General features: G+C 38.4%; 1 protein-coding gene across 1 annotated transcript in view; it reads right to left on the minus strand.

The window, feature by feature from the left end:
- The window catches only part of HDAC9 (histone deacetylase 9), a 379234-nt gene that overhangs the window by 251243 nt on the left and 110457 nt on the right, over positions 1-17534 (minus strand). The window contains exon 11 of the mRNA XM_008148368.3: positions 1138-1306. Coding sequence (XP_008146590.2) covers positions 1138-1306 — 169 coding nt within the window. The remainder of the gene's footprint in view (positions 1-1137; positions 1307-17534) is intronic.

Consider the following 17534-nt stretch of genomic DNA (forward strand, 5'->3'; position numbering starts at 1 on the left):
AAAGAAATATATCCAAATATACCCAGCCTGTAGCTCCTAGTATAAAATGTTGGCTTGTGGTAAAACATTATAAAAAGTAGCTCTCATACATACTTTTTAAAGATGTCTGTCAAAGTTAAATAACTTGCCCTTTTCATTCATTGATTTTTAAATTAAAAAAAAAAAAGATACGAAGGCTTTGGAATGTCATTTCATAAAAGGTATTTTAACTTTTCTAAGCACAAAGGGTTGCCTGAGGTCACAGAAGCCACACAAAGAAACTCTGAATCCTCCAAATTGATTAAAAAATAAGTCAGATAACCTATGAGCCCCTCTGGGGGAGGTCCCTATGAATTCTCCCCGAGCTGCATCTAATGTATGAGTTCCTTAGGCTGCAATAGCTTTCCCTTGAACAGCCAGTTTGAGAATCTGGAGCAAGAACAGGGTCGAAGGAATAGAAAGGAATACAGCACAGTTCCTTTTTGAGGGAACAGCACCCCTTTTTTTCTATGTGTTCTAGACTTGACCTTCCTCTGACATTGGAACTATCTGGTTTGTTTTCCTCTGTAGCCAGATGCTGAAATATTAAACACAGCTGTAGGCAAAGGAATAGGTTGGTTGAACAGCCCAACCGGTGGTGCCATAATAAATGGAAGTGGAACTAATTATATGGAATTAAGTTTGGTTTGCTTGGCACCTTGGTCTTCCATGAGGCACTTGCATGGGAAGTCAGAAGAAGACAGTAAAACAAAAGGACAAGAAAAACAACGGAGAGAGGGACACTCTTCAGGATTCCAATGTAACCGAGCATCATAAATTTCCCAGTGGCCAGCACTGCTAGTAGGAAGAGATTGCGGAACACGGCTAAAAAAAAAAAAAGTTGTAGGGATTTTTGTTTCCAAAAGGGACCCATGCACCTGTTGATGTGTTTTCCAGGCCCTTGAATGATAACAATTTATGAGGCTATTAATACTAAGCCCAAGATTTATCAGATGTGCTGTTTGTCTTGCAGCCAATATAACCTCATAAAACGTAGGTTGCTTTGGGTTAAAATGGAGCGTTCTGCTGTTGGAGTTATTCAGAGCATTTAAATCGGTTAATCCTACAAGAACGGTGCATTTAGCCTGCCTATTAGGGAGAGTCTTTGGGGATTCCTACCAGTTGCAGAGCCAGGCTGGAGCGGGCGGTCCACTGCTGGGTGGGGTAACATGGAGGCAGCCGGGGAGGAGAGAGTCCTGGAGACAAGAGGATGTTTCTCTAATCCATCCATGCCAACCGCAGCCAGCGGAGCTTGGCGCGCACGTGTGTGCTGGGGTTCCAGGAAGGGCTGCTGCCAAGACGAAAGCACAGTAGAAAGAAATGTGAGATCAGCATTGAGGGAGACACTGAGAGCGACATGTCAACAAATTAAGTTCATCAGGTCAGCAACATAATAAACGGTGTGAAGGCAAAAGCGAAAAATAACACAGAGAAAGGGAGAGAGAAAAAACAAGATCTAGCCAATAAATCCATTCAACAGATGTTTTCACACTGACAGCCAGGGCCTGCCTGCCGGGCTAAGGAGGAGGTGATGGCAGGAGGCCTGTCAGTTTGAACTGATTGAAAGAAACAGACCTTTACCCTCAAGAGGAACAAGAGGAACGTCGACTTGGACTCATTTCCTATTTTGATACCAACGTTTTAAATGCAGCCCCAGAATTGTTGCAACACCAAGTGGGAGAACAGTTCAACCGCTTTCCACTGCCAGAATTTTCAGCTTGATTCTGAAAATTCTGTCTTGATTAATTTCAGTAATATTGCTAATGAAGTCTATGAGATGCTAAAAATGACCAATTAAAGGGCTCGATTTTGACACCTTTCACTCTTCTTATCATGATACAGGGTGATGAATTTTTTGTAGGTTGTCTGATATAATCTCAATACTATAAAAATCATTAGTTTCGTTTAGAGAGTATTAAATATAATCTCAGTGATTTAACAATGTTATCATTTTCATACTTCTCAAGTTATCAAATCAAAGAACCAGAATCTGGACGATTCTTTTAGTCTGTTCCTCTGTCTCCAAAAAAGACAATCTCTAAAACACAGATAATTATTAACTATCAATGACTATTTCCTCTTTTCAACAGCATAACCTTTGAGATGCTTTTTATGTTTCTTTTATTTTTAACATGAAAACAAACACAACTGAACAGTGATGCAAAGATGACCATCACATGCCTTGGGTAAAGAAACTGATACTCCAAAAGATTAACAGAGTCTTTTAAATACGAGTCAAATTCCTATAATTTAAAAAATGTACATGCATGCCCTTCTGCTTTGATCTACTTGGCTAGTATTTACTTTTTCAAGACTTGATGCAAACATCACCTGTCCCTAATGAGGCCTTACTTTAAACTTCCTGTTAGGTTAGGTGTTCCCCTACCCCCACTCTATGCCATTATAGTCATACTCATCTTGTATTTCTAGCTTAGGATGTATCCTACTTGGTACATCCTAAGTGTATAAATTACTGAGAATGCTAACATGTATAAAACACAATACATATCATCTGGTTTAATGCCATTATACATTTCTCCATATAGGAGTTAACGCTACATATAAACCAGAGTTATGATTATAAACATATATTTAGTTATAGACCATGCATGGGTAGGCAGAGATGTTCCAATTTAGAAATATATAAAGAATCATTTAAAATTAACTTTATAATAGCTTATAATTAATGTATATATTGTTAACTTCTGTTTTGATCTGTAGATAACTGAACCATCAATCTATTGGAAGGCACTTGTCACATGCTGAGGCTTTGGGCGTTTGCTTCAAAGTTAGGATGTCTTAGTCAAGATCTACTTCGAGTTATAACAGTTTAACACTTTTACAAGAGTCTAACTCTCTTGATTATCTTGATCATCTCCACCATGAATGTCCCTCCTCTCATGGATCTTATAAGGAGAGGAAATGCAAATATGTAATTAGGACTTTGGGAGTTTTCTTTCAGGAAAAGGCAGCTTTTCTGTATATGATCTAAAATGCATGGGTAAATATATACCTGAATGATAGTAATATGCATCTCTGTCTCTTCCTACTTTAACCCTCATCTGAACAAAGGCATATGGGCCCTTAATTAATCACCCTATTACTACACCCAATCCAACCTCTTCCTTCCTGCAAGAATTCTCTTCCTAGAGTCCTCCTGTGAGGAAAAGTTAACACAAAATTCCCTGAAGGTAAATCAAAGTTTGAAGAACATCCCCAGCCTGTCATTTGGTCTCTCCTTGCCCTGAGACCAACCTGCATCTGCAGCCTTAAATCTATTTCTTTTCTACATTCTGGCCAAAATACCATGCACCACATGACAAACTCGTCCCAGCACTGCATTAAGACTTTCATGGGCCATGGGCACCTTTGCCTTCTTGGGCTCCTTCCTCTATTAAAAAATACAATTAAAAATTATATTTAATGCTTACATTGGCATACACCTAATTATTATATATTCATTATTATAATATTCATTTTTTTAATAAAAAATAGAATTTATAACGTGTAGTGGGCCCCTTCAAGTATTACAGGGCCCTAGCCGGTTTTGCTCAGTGGATAGAGCTTTGGCCTGCAGACTGAAGGGTTCTGGGTTTGATTCTGATCAAGGGCACGAACCTCGGTTGCAGGCTCCTCCCCGGCCTGGGCCATACTCAGGAGCCAACCAATCGATGGGTTTCTCTCACATTGATATTTTTTTCTCTCTTTCCCTCTCTCTCTCTCTAAAAATCAATAGGAAAATACCCTCGGGTGAGGATTACAAACGGGGGAGGGGTTATGGCTCTGGCACAGTGTTTATTGTACCTAATGGTTATGTGGGCCCCGCTCATTACTGCTCCCATCCATCTCTCTTATCTGCACCATCCCCTGGAGGCTGGTCCATGGAGCTTCACAGGTGGCATTCACATACATCCTCGAAGGTCCACTTCAAATTTTACATAGACCCTTTTATGAGGTCCCACGTTAATTCTGTTTTCACTTTCCATTAAATTCCCGTCACATTTTGTTTTTTCTCAATCCTTTTCCCTGTCATCATCGTCTTTTCTATATTAGATGATGCAATAACTACTTATTACATGCAATAACTACTTATTGGTCATACTCTGTACCAGACATATTGTTGGCAAGTTGAGCCTTTTCTATGTTTACTGTCTATAGTGAAAAGACAGATACTAAATATTTATAAATTTAATGTGATTATGAACATGAGTGTTGTATAAGGAAAATGCAGAATGCCATAACAAAAGCATAAAGAAGAACCTGACAGAAAAAAACCTGGTGTACGTGACTTCTAAGAAAGTGTGAAGGAGATGTGAAGGAGAAATTTAATTAGCCAGGTGATGAGTGGAGGGAAGCTCTAGATACGTTTTACAAATTCAAGCATTTTGGGTAGCATAAATTCAAGAAATTATGTTTTCATGTATAATATTGAAAGCTTTTTCAACCAGGGATTCTATCTAACTCATTTGTGAACTTATTTTCTGATGAATTCTATATCTTTAATTATGTTTTTTTGAAGCTAAATAATTATGTTTGCATTTAAAATATTTAACAGATATTTGAAAATTAAAGGCCATGGTTGTTTTTTTCCCAAAAACATAACCATGTTTTAGATACCTGGGGTTATTAAATGTCTTTCTCTCTCCACTAGAGGCCCAGTGCACGAAATTCATGCACTCGGGGAGTGGGGGTCCCTCAGCCTGGCCTGAGCCCTCATGCAGTCCGGGAGCCCTCAGGGGATGTCCAACTGCCAGGGAGGTGGGAGAGGCTCCCACCACCGCCACTGTGCTTGCCAGCCATGAGCCCGGCTTCTGGCTGAGCAGTGCTCCCCCTGTGGGAGCGCACTGACCACCAGGAGGCAGCTCCTGCATTGAGCGTCTGCCCCCTGGTGGTCAGTGCACGTCATAGCGACTGGTTGTTCTGCTGTTTTGTCGATTTGCATATTAGCCTTTTATTATATAGGATGACTGCTCAACACTGTAAGAACTCCCTGTAAATATAGTCCTTCTCTCTTAATAGTGCATATTTGTTCTTTTACTTGGGCTTCACTAGAAGCCTTTGAGATAATGGAACAACAGTTTGCTAATTGATAAGCAGATACAAATGTTACATTTTACTATAGAACTTCACAATGAGGCAAGCAAAATCTTACTTATCCAATCTCTACTATTAAGAATATGACAGTGCAGGTAAGAGACTGATAACTACTTATTCAATAGTCACTATTTATTCATCATGTATGTGTCCATCTAGCATCTATTGTGCATGTAGAAGGAAATAGATCCCATGTTGTGCTGTATAGACGGAGAAAGGAATTAAGCATGGCACCTAATCTTGCGTGCTGCTACCCAAAATTCAAGCATTTTATCCCTACTAAGTTTCATAAGGGTATGAGCTTTGCCCATTGACTCATATATTCCTACGCAGTGTTTCACATATAGCAGTTCTTAATCTACAAAGAATAAAATAATGACTAGAAAGGAGATGTGTGGTCATCCTTAAGATCTCACTGTAAAATAAGATAAACCAATAAAGCACATTAAAAGCAATCACAACATAAGAGAACCAAGGAATGGTTAATGAAAAATATAAAATCGATACCAGACCAAAAAAAAATTCTCAAAGGACGACAATACCTTGAAATGATTTAGAATTAGAGCCAAGCAATAATGAAATAAATGAGTGCCTTGAGGATTGCTTTTCCTTCATACTTTTATGCAGTCTCTAAATTTTCTGTATTTCACCTACATTAAAACTTTAATTAAGACAAATGGTAAATGTTATTTTAAATAAACAGTTGAAACTTTCAAACACTTCATTAGGACAGATTCATAATCTTTGGACCATAAGAGTTGGCATGGATCAAATATTTTTTAACCTTCTGCCAGAAAAATAACACTACAGAAGAGAGAAGGGTTTATTCACTTTCAAAAGAGTTGACTATGATCATATGCTGTCACAAATTAAGTATGGCTTTTAATGTAAAGGGCGAAACTTGACAATCCAGTAAGGCACACATTATCATGGTGCATGATAGTCATCAAAGTATCACAAAATAGTAGGCCAATTTTATTTCTGATGGATATTACTCCTCACCAATAAAAAAGCATTCTTCTTGAGGTTTAAAATTGAGGTATTTTTCAATTGTAGCTGGAATTGATTAAAATGTTTCACTAAACCTTTTTTTCTATTAGCAATTTTAATTAAATAATATTATCCATGGTTATTTTCCATACTAGCAAATATGAAAGCAGATGTTTCTCTCTTCCATTGCCAGAAAAATAAAATGTCAATCAGTTCAGAAACTATTGTTATTAAAAAATTAGGTGGATACCCAAATTAACCTTTCATCTACTGAGTGCCACAGGAAATGTGTTTTCCCATTAAATGAATAATTAACATCCCCTCCTTCAAAAAGCATTTTTGATGAAACTGTCTTTTAAATATGCAATATTGAGTCTGTTCCTTATGCATACATTAGTCTTTCCTTTTGGGGGGATGACTTAATTGGGAACTTTGTTTTGATAGGTTACTTTGCCAGAATGATTCAGGTAAATCTCTCAAGTATATTGAGATGCATAAGACAATCTTTTGTTATATGAAGAGGTCTAACACTTCTATGCCTGAACATAATCTGTCTCCTCCCCCTGACAAAAAAATGCAACTTTCCCAGAAGAGTTACTATGCACCTATTTTATAAATTCTTCAGTGAAGCCTACTAAGACATCAGTGTCATTGGGGCCCAAATTCTTCCTAAATTATGGTGGATAAGCAATGCCATCTACTTGGAAAATGAGTAGGAATACGTCTTGAAGTTCTCTCTGTATGATGAACACAATGTTCTTGATTAAAGTAAAATATTTATTGGGGTGACTTACTAATGGCAATTATGAGGTCATCAAGCCCCTGGGCTAAGGAGACTTTAAGGTTCTTTTAAAATTTATTTTATTTTATTTTATTTTTTGTAATAGCAGTCATTTTGGTTTTGTTTCTGTTTGGATTTGTTTTGCTTTCTTGTTGCCACTGCTTAGGGACCTATTTTATGGCCTCTGGGTTTTCACTTGGTTCGGGATGGTTGCACATGCTTCCAGACTTGTGGGTGGTTACTCATTGTGTCCTATAATCAGTATCATCATGCAATTTCTGCAAGATCAAGTACAGAAATCACCAATTACAGTGTTTAATCTTTGAAGTAATCTGAATTATTTGAAGTAGTTTAATAAAGGATATGAGCTCAAAGTAAAAGAGAGAAGATCATGAAAAATAATTAGGAAAAAAATAAAGTTCTATTTCTAAAGCCACTTCTTTAAAGTATACTTTCCTCCTTGTTTGGAGTTCTGAGCAAACTGAATTTTCTTTCTGGTCTGCAGTGTTTTGAATTTCAGAAGTCTTGCTTTTATAGAAAATTAGAATCATAAATATGCCTAAGGTTATCGTCTAAGATGCCAAGGGCTAGTGGGAATTTACATGCTCTAAAATCTTTGTATTATTCAGGATGGGTGTAGCAATCAGTATTGGTTAATTTTAGACTTTTAAAGTTAAACATGTTAATCATTTAAAAGTAACAATTAAATAAATATAAGTAATGTGCATAACTTTCAAGTAGACAAAAGATTTTGAAAGAGAAGCAAAACCAATAAGCAACCTAAAAATAAATGGAGAAAAAAATAAAGCATTTTCTGCAAAAGCTGAATATAATCCACAAATATGATGCTAGAAACAAATCCCCACTTATCACTAATCACAGTTGATGTGAATGTACTTAGTTAAAAGATGGAGACAGGCAAATCAAATTTTTAAAACAGAAAGTCTATTTTCTTTGGCAGAGCAAGAATAAATTAAAAGGATCTACAAAGACATCAGAAAAATACTAACAAAAAGAAAACAAAACAAAAAAAGCAAAAATCTTGTGCAGGCATGGTAAAACAGAAAAATAAACTTCAGTTGAAAAATATTAGAGACCATGTAAGGGTACATATAAAATAAGTAGCACAAAAACTCAATTAACTAATTTTTTCCCCTAAACCTAATAACATAGGCTCAGAAGGTAAAAAGCAAAAATTGGCAGAACTCTAAAGGAAAGCTGAAATATCCACATCATGGAATGGGGTTATAACAAATTTATAACAAAACAATTGAGGTTACAGGCAATTTAAATAACACAATTCACTAGGTTTGAGATATATTGGAATTTGCTACTGATAAACATTTATTCTTTCAAGCACACATGTAATGATTTAAAAATTGACCAATACAATGAAGCAAGTGTCAACAAACTTAAGAAATTAATATTTACAATGGAATATTACTCAGTTTAAAAAAGAAGGAAATTCTGACATGTTATACAACATGGATGAATCTTGAAGACATTATGCTAAGTCAAATAAGCCAGCCACAAAGAACAAATACTCTGTGATTCCACTTATAGGACATGCTTGGAGTACTTAAATTCAGAGACAGAATGTAGGGTGGTGGCTGTCAGGGGCTGAGAGTGACAAATGGAGGGCTGCTGTTTAATAGGTACAGAGTTTCAATTTGGAAAGATGAAAAATTTCTGAAGATGAACGGTGGTGATGGTCACATAATGTGAACACACTTAATGCCCCTGAACTATACACTTAAAATGGTTAAATGGTACGTTTTTTGTTACATATATTTACTGGAAAAATAGGAATTAATATCATATAGATCATGTATCCTCACCACATTATAGTCAGAAATGTAAGGTAAGTGGATGAAAAGATACATAAATTCTACAACAGAAAGAATCAATATCATAAGCATAACAGTTCTTCACAAACTAAACTATATTTCTGGAAATTATCAGCTGACTCTACATTTTGTATAGGAGAGGAAAGGAGAGAATAGCCAAAAGAATTTTGAAAATAAAGGCTAAGGCCCAACCAGATATCTATATATACTAAAAGTTAAATAATTTAAGACCACAGGGTATTATACGAAACTAGAGGCCTGGTGCACAAAATTAATGCATGGGGGGGGGAGGGTCTCTCAGCCAGTCCTGCACCCTCTCGCAAGCCGGGACCGCTGGCTACTAACCACTCTGCCTACCTGCCTCATCGCCCCCTAACCACTCACCTGCCTGCCTGATTACCCCTAACTGCTCGCCTGCCTGCCTGATCGCTTCTAACCATTCTGTCTGCCTGCCTGATAGCCCCTAACAGCTCTCCTGCCTGCCTACCTGATCGCCCCTAACCACTCTGCCTGCCTACCTGATCACCCTCAATTGCTCTTCTGCCTGCCTGATCATCCCTAACTGCTCACCTGCCTGCCTGAGCACCTCTAACCACTTGCCTGCCTGCCTGATGGCCCCTAACTGCTCACCTGCCTGCCTGATCGCCCCTAACCGCCTCTGCCTCAGCCCCCACCACAGCTTCATCCGGAGGATGTCTGGAATGACGTCCGGAAGGTTGTTCGGCTGTCCAATCTAATTAGCACATTACTCTTTTATTATTATAGGTAGACTAATGGAATAGAGAGCCCAGAACAGATCGAATATATGGAAACTTAATATATAACAGAGATGACCTACAGAGTAAGAGATAAACAAGGAATGTCAATCAGTGAGGTAGGTCAATGGTTATCTGTAAGTGGAACAGTGAGTTTAGATACCTACCTAATATTACATGTAAAAAACAATTGAAAGTGGATTAAAAACTGAAATGTAAAATGCACAGTTTTTAAATTTTTAGGAAAAATGTGCAGAATATAATTCTAAACTTTAGGAAGGAATTCAAATACATTTTTAAAACATAAGCCAGAAAAATAGGGATAAATATTTGCCAAACATGACATAAAGCAATGTTTAATGTCTACAATATAAATTCTAAAAATAAATGGGACCAGAGAAATGAACAAAAGGTACAAACAAAAAATTCAGAGAAATTTTAATAATCCAACAAACATATAAATAGAAACAACTCCACTGGTAATCAATAAAATACAAATTAAAACCAATTTGAAATACCATTTTATACTAATCAGACTGATCAGAAAATTAAAGGTCTTATAATACCAAGTATTAGTGAAAATATAGGGCAAAAGAAACTCAAAGAGTGCTTACAGGAGACTAAACTATTATGTTCACTTTAAAGAACAGCCAGCTCACATTTAGTAAAAGTGAAGATGGATAGTAAATCTACAGTAAAAATGGTGAGTGAAAAAAAGCAACCAAGAGAATGTATATAAAGATAATTATTTACGTTTAAAAATGTGCAAGTGAATATCATGTTGTTTAAATAAATATGCTAATATAAAAATATGAAGAAATACATGAGAAAAATAAAAAGCAAATTCAGAAGAGAAGGAATGGAGCAAGATGAAATATGAGAGAAATATATAGGAAATATCAATTGTATTTATTCTGTGTTATATCTCAAGCAAGATGTTATGGATGTTAATTGTTATAATCTTTATTACTTTCTTTGTACATTAATATATTTTAAAATATATAATACATTGGCACATATAAAAGTTGATATTATTATGGCCTACAAATGGTTTTTATTGAAAACTACATTTTTGTAGAGAAGGAACAAAGATTAATTGGAAAATACAAAAAGAAAACAGTGAGAGAGAATAAAGAAATCTAGAAATGTAAAAGTAGATGAGAAAATAAAGTATGAAAATATATTTTTTAAATAAGTTTAAGTACATGAATACTAGTATAATAGTTATTCATAAGATATCCATTTATTTGTACTAACTTTCACTGACAGATAAATTAATATAACACATACAATTAAGTATACTTTGTCTTTAGAATTTCAAGGTATTATCATTAAATACATTTAAATGAGGAAAGAATGATACCAAAGAGACTGAGAAATTAGTGTGAAAGGATGTAAACTGAGAACTTAAAATGAGGATTTGGAACAGAAGAAAAAGATTCAAATGTGCAAACTTTAAGAAAATATCTGAAGAAACAAAGATATTTAACTGCAATTATTTCTAAATACTGACACTATGATTGATTGATTAATATTTTCTTATTTTGGCTGACCTGTATTTTACAAATTGCCTAATAAACATACATTTTAATTCTGGTTTAAAAGTTTGAAACATTATACTTTATTACAGTATCAATTTTAAGTGGTTAAATATGGTAAATGGTAGGTGTGTAGTTATAATAAACAAGCATCCATATGAATGCGGACTTGGACCAAGAGAGACTACGAGATGCCAGCTACCTGTGAAGAGAAACCTGACTACATTGTTACACTCCCACTCTCAAACCTAGAGCCTGGGACAAAAAGTTCCACGCAGAGCTACCAAAAGACACAGCCAATTTCAAAAATATGTATATAACTAAGAAATGAAAATATATGTCTCACAAAAACGTATACATGAATGTTCATAGAAACACTGTTTCCTAATAGCCCGAAGTAGAAACAACCCAAATGTCTATCAACTGAAAGATAAATAAAATATGGTATACTCAACTATTAATACTACCCAACTTTTAAAAAGTAAGTTTTTGTTTTGTTTTGCTCATTCATAAATATACAATCTTATATGCTATTTTCAGGTGAAACAGGCATTAAACTGTAATCTGATAAAAACACAGATACCTAAAGAAATATAAAAGTCTAAGTGTTCTCTTAGAATAAAATTTAGTGAATCCAGTCTTAATATCTTTAAATTTAAAAAAAACCAAAAAACAAAAAAAACATAAACCTATCTATATATGCACCATATACAACAGAGCTGTGTGTGAAAAAGAAGAATGGCATGTCTTAGGTGCAGAACTTGGTTAATGAGGTTATCGGCGAAGCTTCCAGAATCAAATGAAACGAGATGCGTCTGAGCCTCTGACCTACCTGTGGGCAGCCCACGTGGTCAGTGTGCACAGCGCCCTGGAGGCCTGAGGTCAAGAAGCAAAGAGCTGCAGGTCCCAGTCAGGTCCCCCAGACCCTGACAGTGACCCCCCAAACCTGTGGGGGCGAGGGCTGTCCTCACAGCATGCGGCCCGCGGGTTTCAAGGGCAATCTAGTTGCCCCAGTGTCTGTCGTGTCAGGTGGGCAGGGTGGGTGTGGAGCCTCAGCCCTCCCAGAAATGTTAGAACTGCATGCTACCCAAAGAACAGGAGAGGGTGGCCAGAAAGAGGGGGGCATCTGGGCTGTGCTGGGGACACCCCGTTTTCAATGTCAGCTGAGGGGGTGGCTCCAGAAGCCAGGGGCACAGGCCTCCCCTGGCGACCTCCCTCCCAGGCCTGGCGAGGGCACAAGGCAGCGCCACAAGCTGGCTTGCGCCACCCTTTACATGACTTCCCAGAGCCGTGGTGGGCAAACTGCGGCTCGTGAGCCACATGCGGCTCTTTGGCCCCTTGAGTGTGGCTCTTCCACAAAATACCATGGCCTAGGCAAGTCTATTTTGAAGAAGTGGCGTTAGAAGAAGTTTAAGCTTAAAAAATGTGGCTCTCCAAAGAAATGTCAATCGTTGTACTGTTGATCTTTGGCTCTGTTGACTCATGAGTTTGCCGACCACTGTCCCAGAGGAATGCAAAATGCAGCAAGGCTTTTGGACCTTCCAAAAAAAGTACACACACTGGGTAGTCTATCCACACTGGGCACGGAGGGCCGCAGAGGCCTTTCACCTGGGGAAAAAACAGAAGCCCGTTCCAGGCCCAAGGCAGGCCGGGGAGGCTGGCTCTCACGGAGGCCCGGCCTCGGGCAGAGGCCCAGGGAGCGTGAGCACGTGGAGGCCGTGAGCACGTGGAGGCGAGAACCTGCCCAGGGTTTGCACCTGGAGGCCGCGGCTTCCTGAGCCACCCGCGAGCCAGCCCGGTGCCAGCGGGCACCCCGTGCAGACCCGGCCCTGGGGCCACTGTGCTGCAGCCGCTTCCCCCCCAGGGAGGCCAGGTCTCCGTTACAGGCTGTTTGTGTGGCACCAGGAACGGCCTTCTGATGGCCTCTGCCCTGGCCGGAGCAGCACGAGGGACCCGAGTGGGGGCCCCCACGGGGACGCCCACGGGGCCGCCCACGGGCCAGAGGCCGCCTGTGCACACCCAGCATTCCCCTCTCTCGCCACCACCCACCTCGGAAGCAACAGGGGTGCCTACCCAGTTCTCTAGAGGCACGGACAGGAGCAGGTTTCTTCCCGAGGCCAAGCTTCCCGAACATGGCGGGGCTGCGCGTTGGGGAAAGGCGAACTGGCCTTCTGCGGCCGCACTGTCCTCACCTCCCGGAGCCCGGTTCTGGCAAAACGCTGGCGTCCGGCCGTGCCCCCTGGGGTGTCGTGCAGCTCCTTGCAAAACACAGAGGGACTCGGCCTGGCCTTCACCCCCTAGTTTTAGGAGGAGCCCAGGCCGACCGGAAGCTGTTCTAACTTGCAGCCCTGGTGCACGCCATTTGCAGGTCTCTTGACGTTCGTCCTAATCTCCTTAGCGAGGGGACATGGTAAAAGTCGGCCGCCCCCAGCACTCCTTCCTCTGCAAGGTCGTCGTTGGCCCGCGTTCGGAGACTGGAGAGACCAGCACTGGCCCCCGATAGGTGGAGTCTGCTGATTAAAGGGGCACCTGCTGCCTTCTTGTCCAGGTGCAGGCCCACCAGGCACAGGCGGCGCAGGAACTTCCGGTCCCAGCCTGGGCGCGGAGACTACCTCCAGCCCCACCCAGAGGCGGGAACGGGAACTGCAGCCACTGCTCACAGTTGGCCAGGATCCCAGGGCCCACAGAGAACAGGCTAAGGATGGGGAGGGTGGGGTGCAAAACCAATAAAGGCGCTCAAAGGTGCAGATTCCCAGTTATAGAGTGAATAAGTCCTAAGGATGTGATGTGCAGCCCTTTGACGATAGTGAATAATACTGTGGTGTAAATTCGAAAGAAAAAAACGTAATAAAGTACTCGAGCATGGCCGAGCCCTGGAAAACATTATGCTAAGTGAAAGACGGCAGTCACAAAAGACCACGTGCTGTACAATTCCATTTACATAAAATGTTCAGAGTAGACTAATTTTTGGAGACAGAAAGAGTATTAGTGGTTTCCTAGAGTCCGGGTGGGGGCAGTGGGTAATTATTGCTGATCGGCCCAGTTTCTTTTCTTTTTTTTTTTTTTTTTTTTTTTTGGCGGGGGGGATGAAAATGTTCCAAAATTGGTTGTGTTGATGGTTGCACAGTTGTGTGAATAAACTATAAACCATTGAATTATATGCTGAAATGAGTTAACTTATGTGAATTATGTCTCAATAAATTTGTTAAAAATTACACTTTTTATCATAGTACAAAAAGTTTCTATCTCCTTCACTTATAAAAAAATTATTTACAATGTTTATTTCACTTTTGTCTCAACTTTGTTAATTTCTATTTTATACATGTTTTATAACGTAATACACTGATAATAGTGGTACAATTATAATTTGTAAATATATAGTTTATATCTTTATATGTCTATATCATAATTATATACATGAGTGCGTGATAAAATATTTTTATTGCTTGTGATCTTCAAAATGTAGATCAAATGGAATATTACTGGGCCATAAAGGAATGAAATCTTACCATTTGCAATAGCATGGATGGACCTAGAGGGTATTATTGCCAAGGGAAATAAGTCAGACAGAGGAAGACAAATATCATATGATTTAACTTATATGTGGAATCTAAAAAACAAAATAAATGAACCAAAAAAAGAAAAAAAAAAAACACCACCCACCAGAAACAGACTCATAAACACAGATAATAGATTGATGGTTGCCTGAGGGGAGAGGGTTGTGAACTGGATGAAAAAGGTGAAGGGATTAAGAAGACAATTCGATAATTACAAAATAGTCACAGGAATGTTAAAGTGCACCCTAGGGAATATAGTCAATAATATTGTGATAACTCTGTATGGAGCCAGGTGGGTATTGGAAGTATTGGGGATCCCGCTTTGGAAAGCATATGATTGTCTAAGCACTATGCTATATACCTGAAACTAATCCAAAACAATATTGAATGTAAACTGTAATTGGAAAAGAATTGTAGATCAATGTATAAGAGTTGGAAGGTGAAGTGTTTTTTTATAAAGTAAAAATTTGGTAAGCTAGAAGGTGCCTTTAACAATTACTTAAGAATGTTTATTACGCCCTCTCTCCCATATCAGAGGGCATTATTTCTAAATTCTAGACCGCAAGAGTGAGACACAGACCAGAGAGGCTGGGTTAATGGGCTTGTGCTCACCAACAACAGGAAGCACACACTATTTCTCTACCAACCCTCCTTCCAGAGCCAAGTGGTGGCCTCTTGTGGAGCTGATGGGCTGAAGGTAGATGAATTATTAGCCCCTTGTGCTCACTGGTTGCTTCCAGTGAGGACTTTGTCTTATTAGCATATTATTTGTGCCAGCAAACAATATCCAAAGAAAAGCACAAAGCACAAAGGGTTGGTAAGATTTTATATTTCAAACACTATCCTCATGTTTAGATCATGAGGAATCTATAGAGAGCAATATGACTCATGAGGCAGGGCTGTGGGTAGCTGAACACTACACGCTTTCCACTAAAGCATCACCAGCAGAATCAGAAGTCACTGGTTTCAAGCATAGCCAGTATTTATGTGTGTGTGTGCGGTGGGAGTGTGTGTGCTGTGTAGTGAACCTGTGATTCTGGGTTGAGGCTTAAAAGTTTATTTTAATACTGTAAAACTGAACCTATTTAATAACATCATTCTTTAATTGGGTGGGATGTTGGTAAAAGTCACTACCTATATACAGAGTATGTGATTAGCTTCCAATACATTCATAGGTATCCTCAGATAGAATAGTTCCGAGGGAAAATAAATGACTAATTCAGTTGCACTCTACATTTATATTTAATAAATATGAGTATGTGCATTTGGGAAAGGGTGGTTGGTTTTAAAATGCTTAAGATCCAGCCACTTTGGAGCATGCTTGAAAAAAAATGACCATTTGTAATCAATAGAGATTTTTACTCCACTAGAGAATACAAAAGAAACCACATTCAGCTTTTTAAATTAAACAAATACCTAGTCCACAATGAGTAATTTTTTCCAATAAAAACTAAAGAAAACAAGTTCTATTTTTTTTATTTGCTTTTCAGCTTCTGCATTTTTTTACAATTGCCTGTAGGGAAAAAAAAATGTTCAAGAGAGTGCGTTGAATCTATTTTAATTACAGAAGAGCCCAGAAGAAGATGAAATTGTGCAATGGCCTAGACTAGCATCCTCTGTCTGGTTGGTAGCCAATGTACAGTACAGCATGAACAATGGAGCTATGGTCTAAGAATAATAGCCTGAAGATGGGGGGGGGGGGTGGAATAGGGTTTCTTTTTTGACTATGATGAATCTCTTGAACATTTCCTTTATTCCTCCCCTTTGATAATTAAAGTCCAGATATAAAATAAATTATAATGAGAGAAATGACAAGCAATATAAATCATTGCTACCTAACACACATGAATTAGATGGATTTATCTTGAAGAGGTGTTTCCAGTCTAGGAGATCTGGAAGAATTCTAATATACATGAAACCTTTGAAATTGTGTGCAAAGTCATATGAGTATGTGCATCTGTGAATCTTCTGGAGACACAGTCCATAACTTTCATCAAAGTGGTCCATATTTTTTTTTAAAGAGTTATGAATCACCATTTTTAGAAAAATGCAGTTATTGGCCAAAATAATATCCTACTAGTCACAACTTTTAGGTTTCTCTGTTAATAAACAAGTTTTAACCATGACAATATATTGTGAATGAATTTGTTTGAAACCCATGGGTTCAATCATATCACAAGCTGAATCAAGGGAGTAGGATCAGAATTCTTGCATAATCGGCCATGAAGTTTTATGCCCTCACTTCTCAGCCCAGGAAAGCACCTTACTAAGCTCAACATTAGGAGAATCACAATATTTTATCACCAGTCTCCAGATCCAATTGCTTGTATGCACATTACCAAACATGTTAAATTCCAGAAAATGTGCGACTTTATGTCCATTTCCCCCTTTCTCCCAAAGCATGCGTGGGTCAAAGGCAAGACATTCAAAGTCTCTTTTTTCACTGAACTAGAAACCAATTACTACTAAAATATTTGGCTAAAAAAGAAAGAAAGAGAAAGAATATTGTTTAACTGTTATTCCTTTTGACATTTAACCACAAGCATCCTCTTAAAAAATAAATTTTCCCCTTAAAATAGACAAGTGTTTGAGGAAGCACACAGCTCAACTTGAAGCATGTAAGAAAACATCCTAAATAGAATAAACACTTGTCACTGATTTTTTTAAATTGAAAATTGCTGTTTCCTCTACAACCAAACCTTTAACAATAATCCTAGGGTACATTTGTTAAGATGAATGTAACATAATACACCTCAAAAGACTATGTTTAATTTTTTAAAGGAATGCCTTTGGAAGTATTTCTTTAAACCTAAAATTAAATATCATAGAAAAGGCATTGTAATTTAAAACAACACTGTAAGTATTCCTTGACTTTGGTGGGATCAAAATAATTAACGTATTCGTTCATTCACTATATGAAGAGTCTACTAGGCATCAGGCACTGTCAGAAGCCA

The sequence above is a fragment of the Eptesicus fuscus genome, chromosome 14, assembly GCF_027574615.1.
Source record: "Eptesicus fuscus isolate TK198812 chromosome 14, DD_ASM_mEF_20220401, whole genome shotgun sequence".
NCBI lineage: Eukaryota > Metazoa > Chordata > Mammalia > Chiroptera > Vespertilionidae > Eptesicus > Eptesicus fuscus.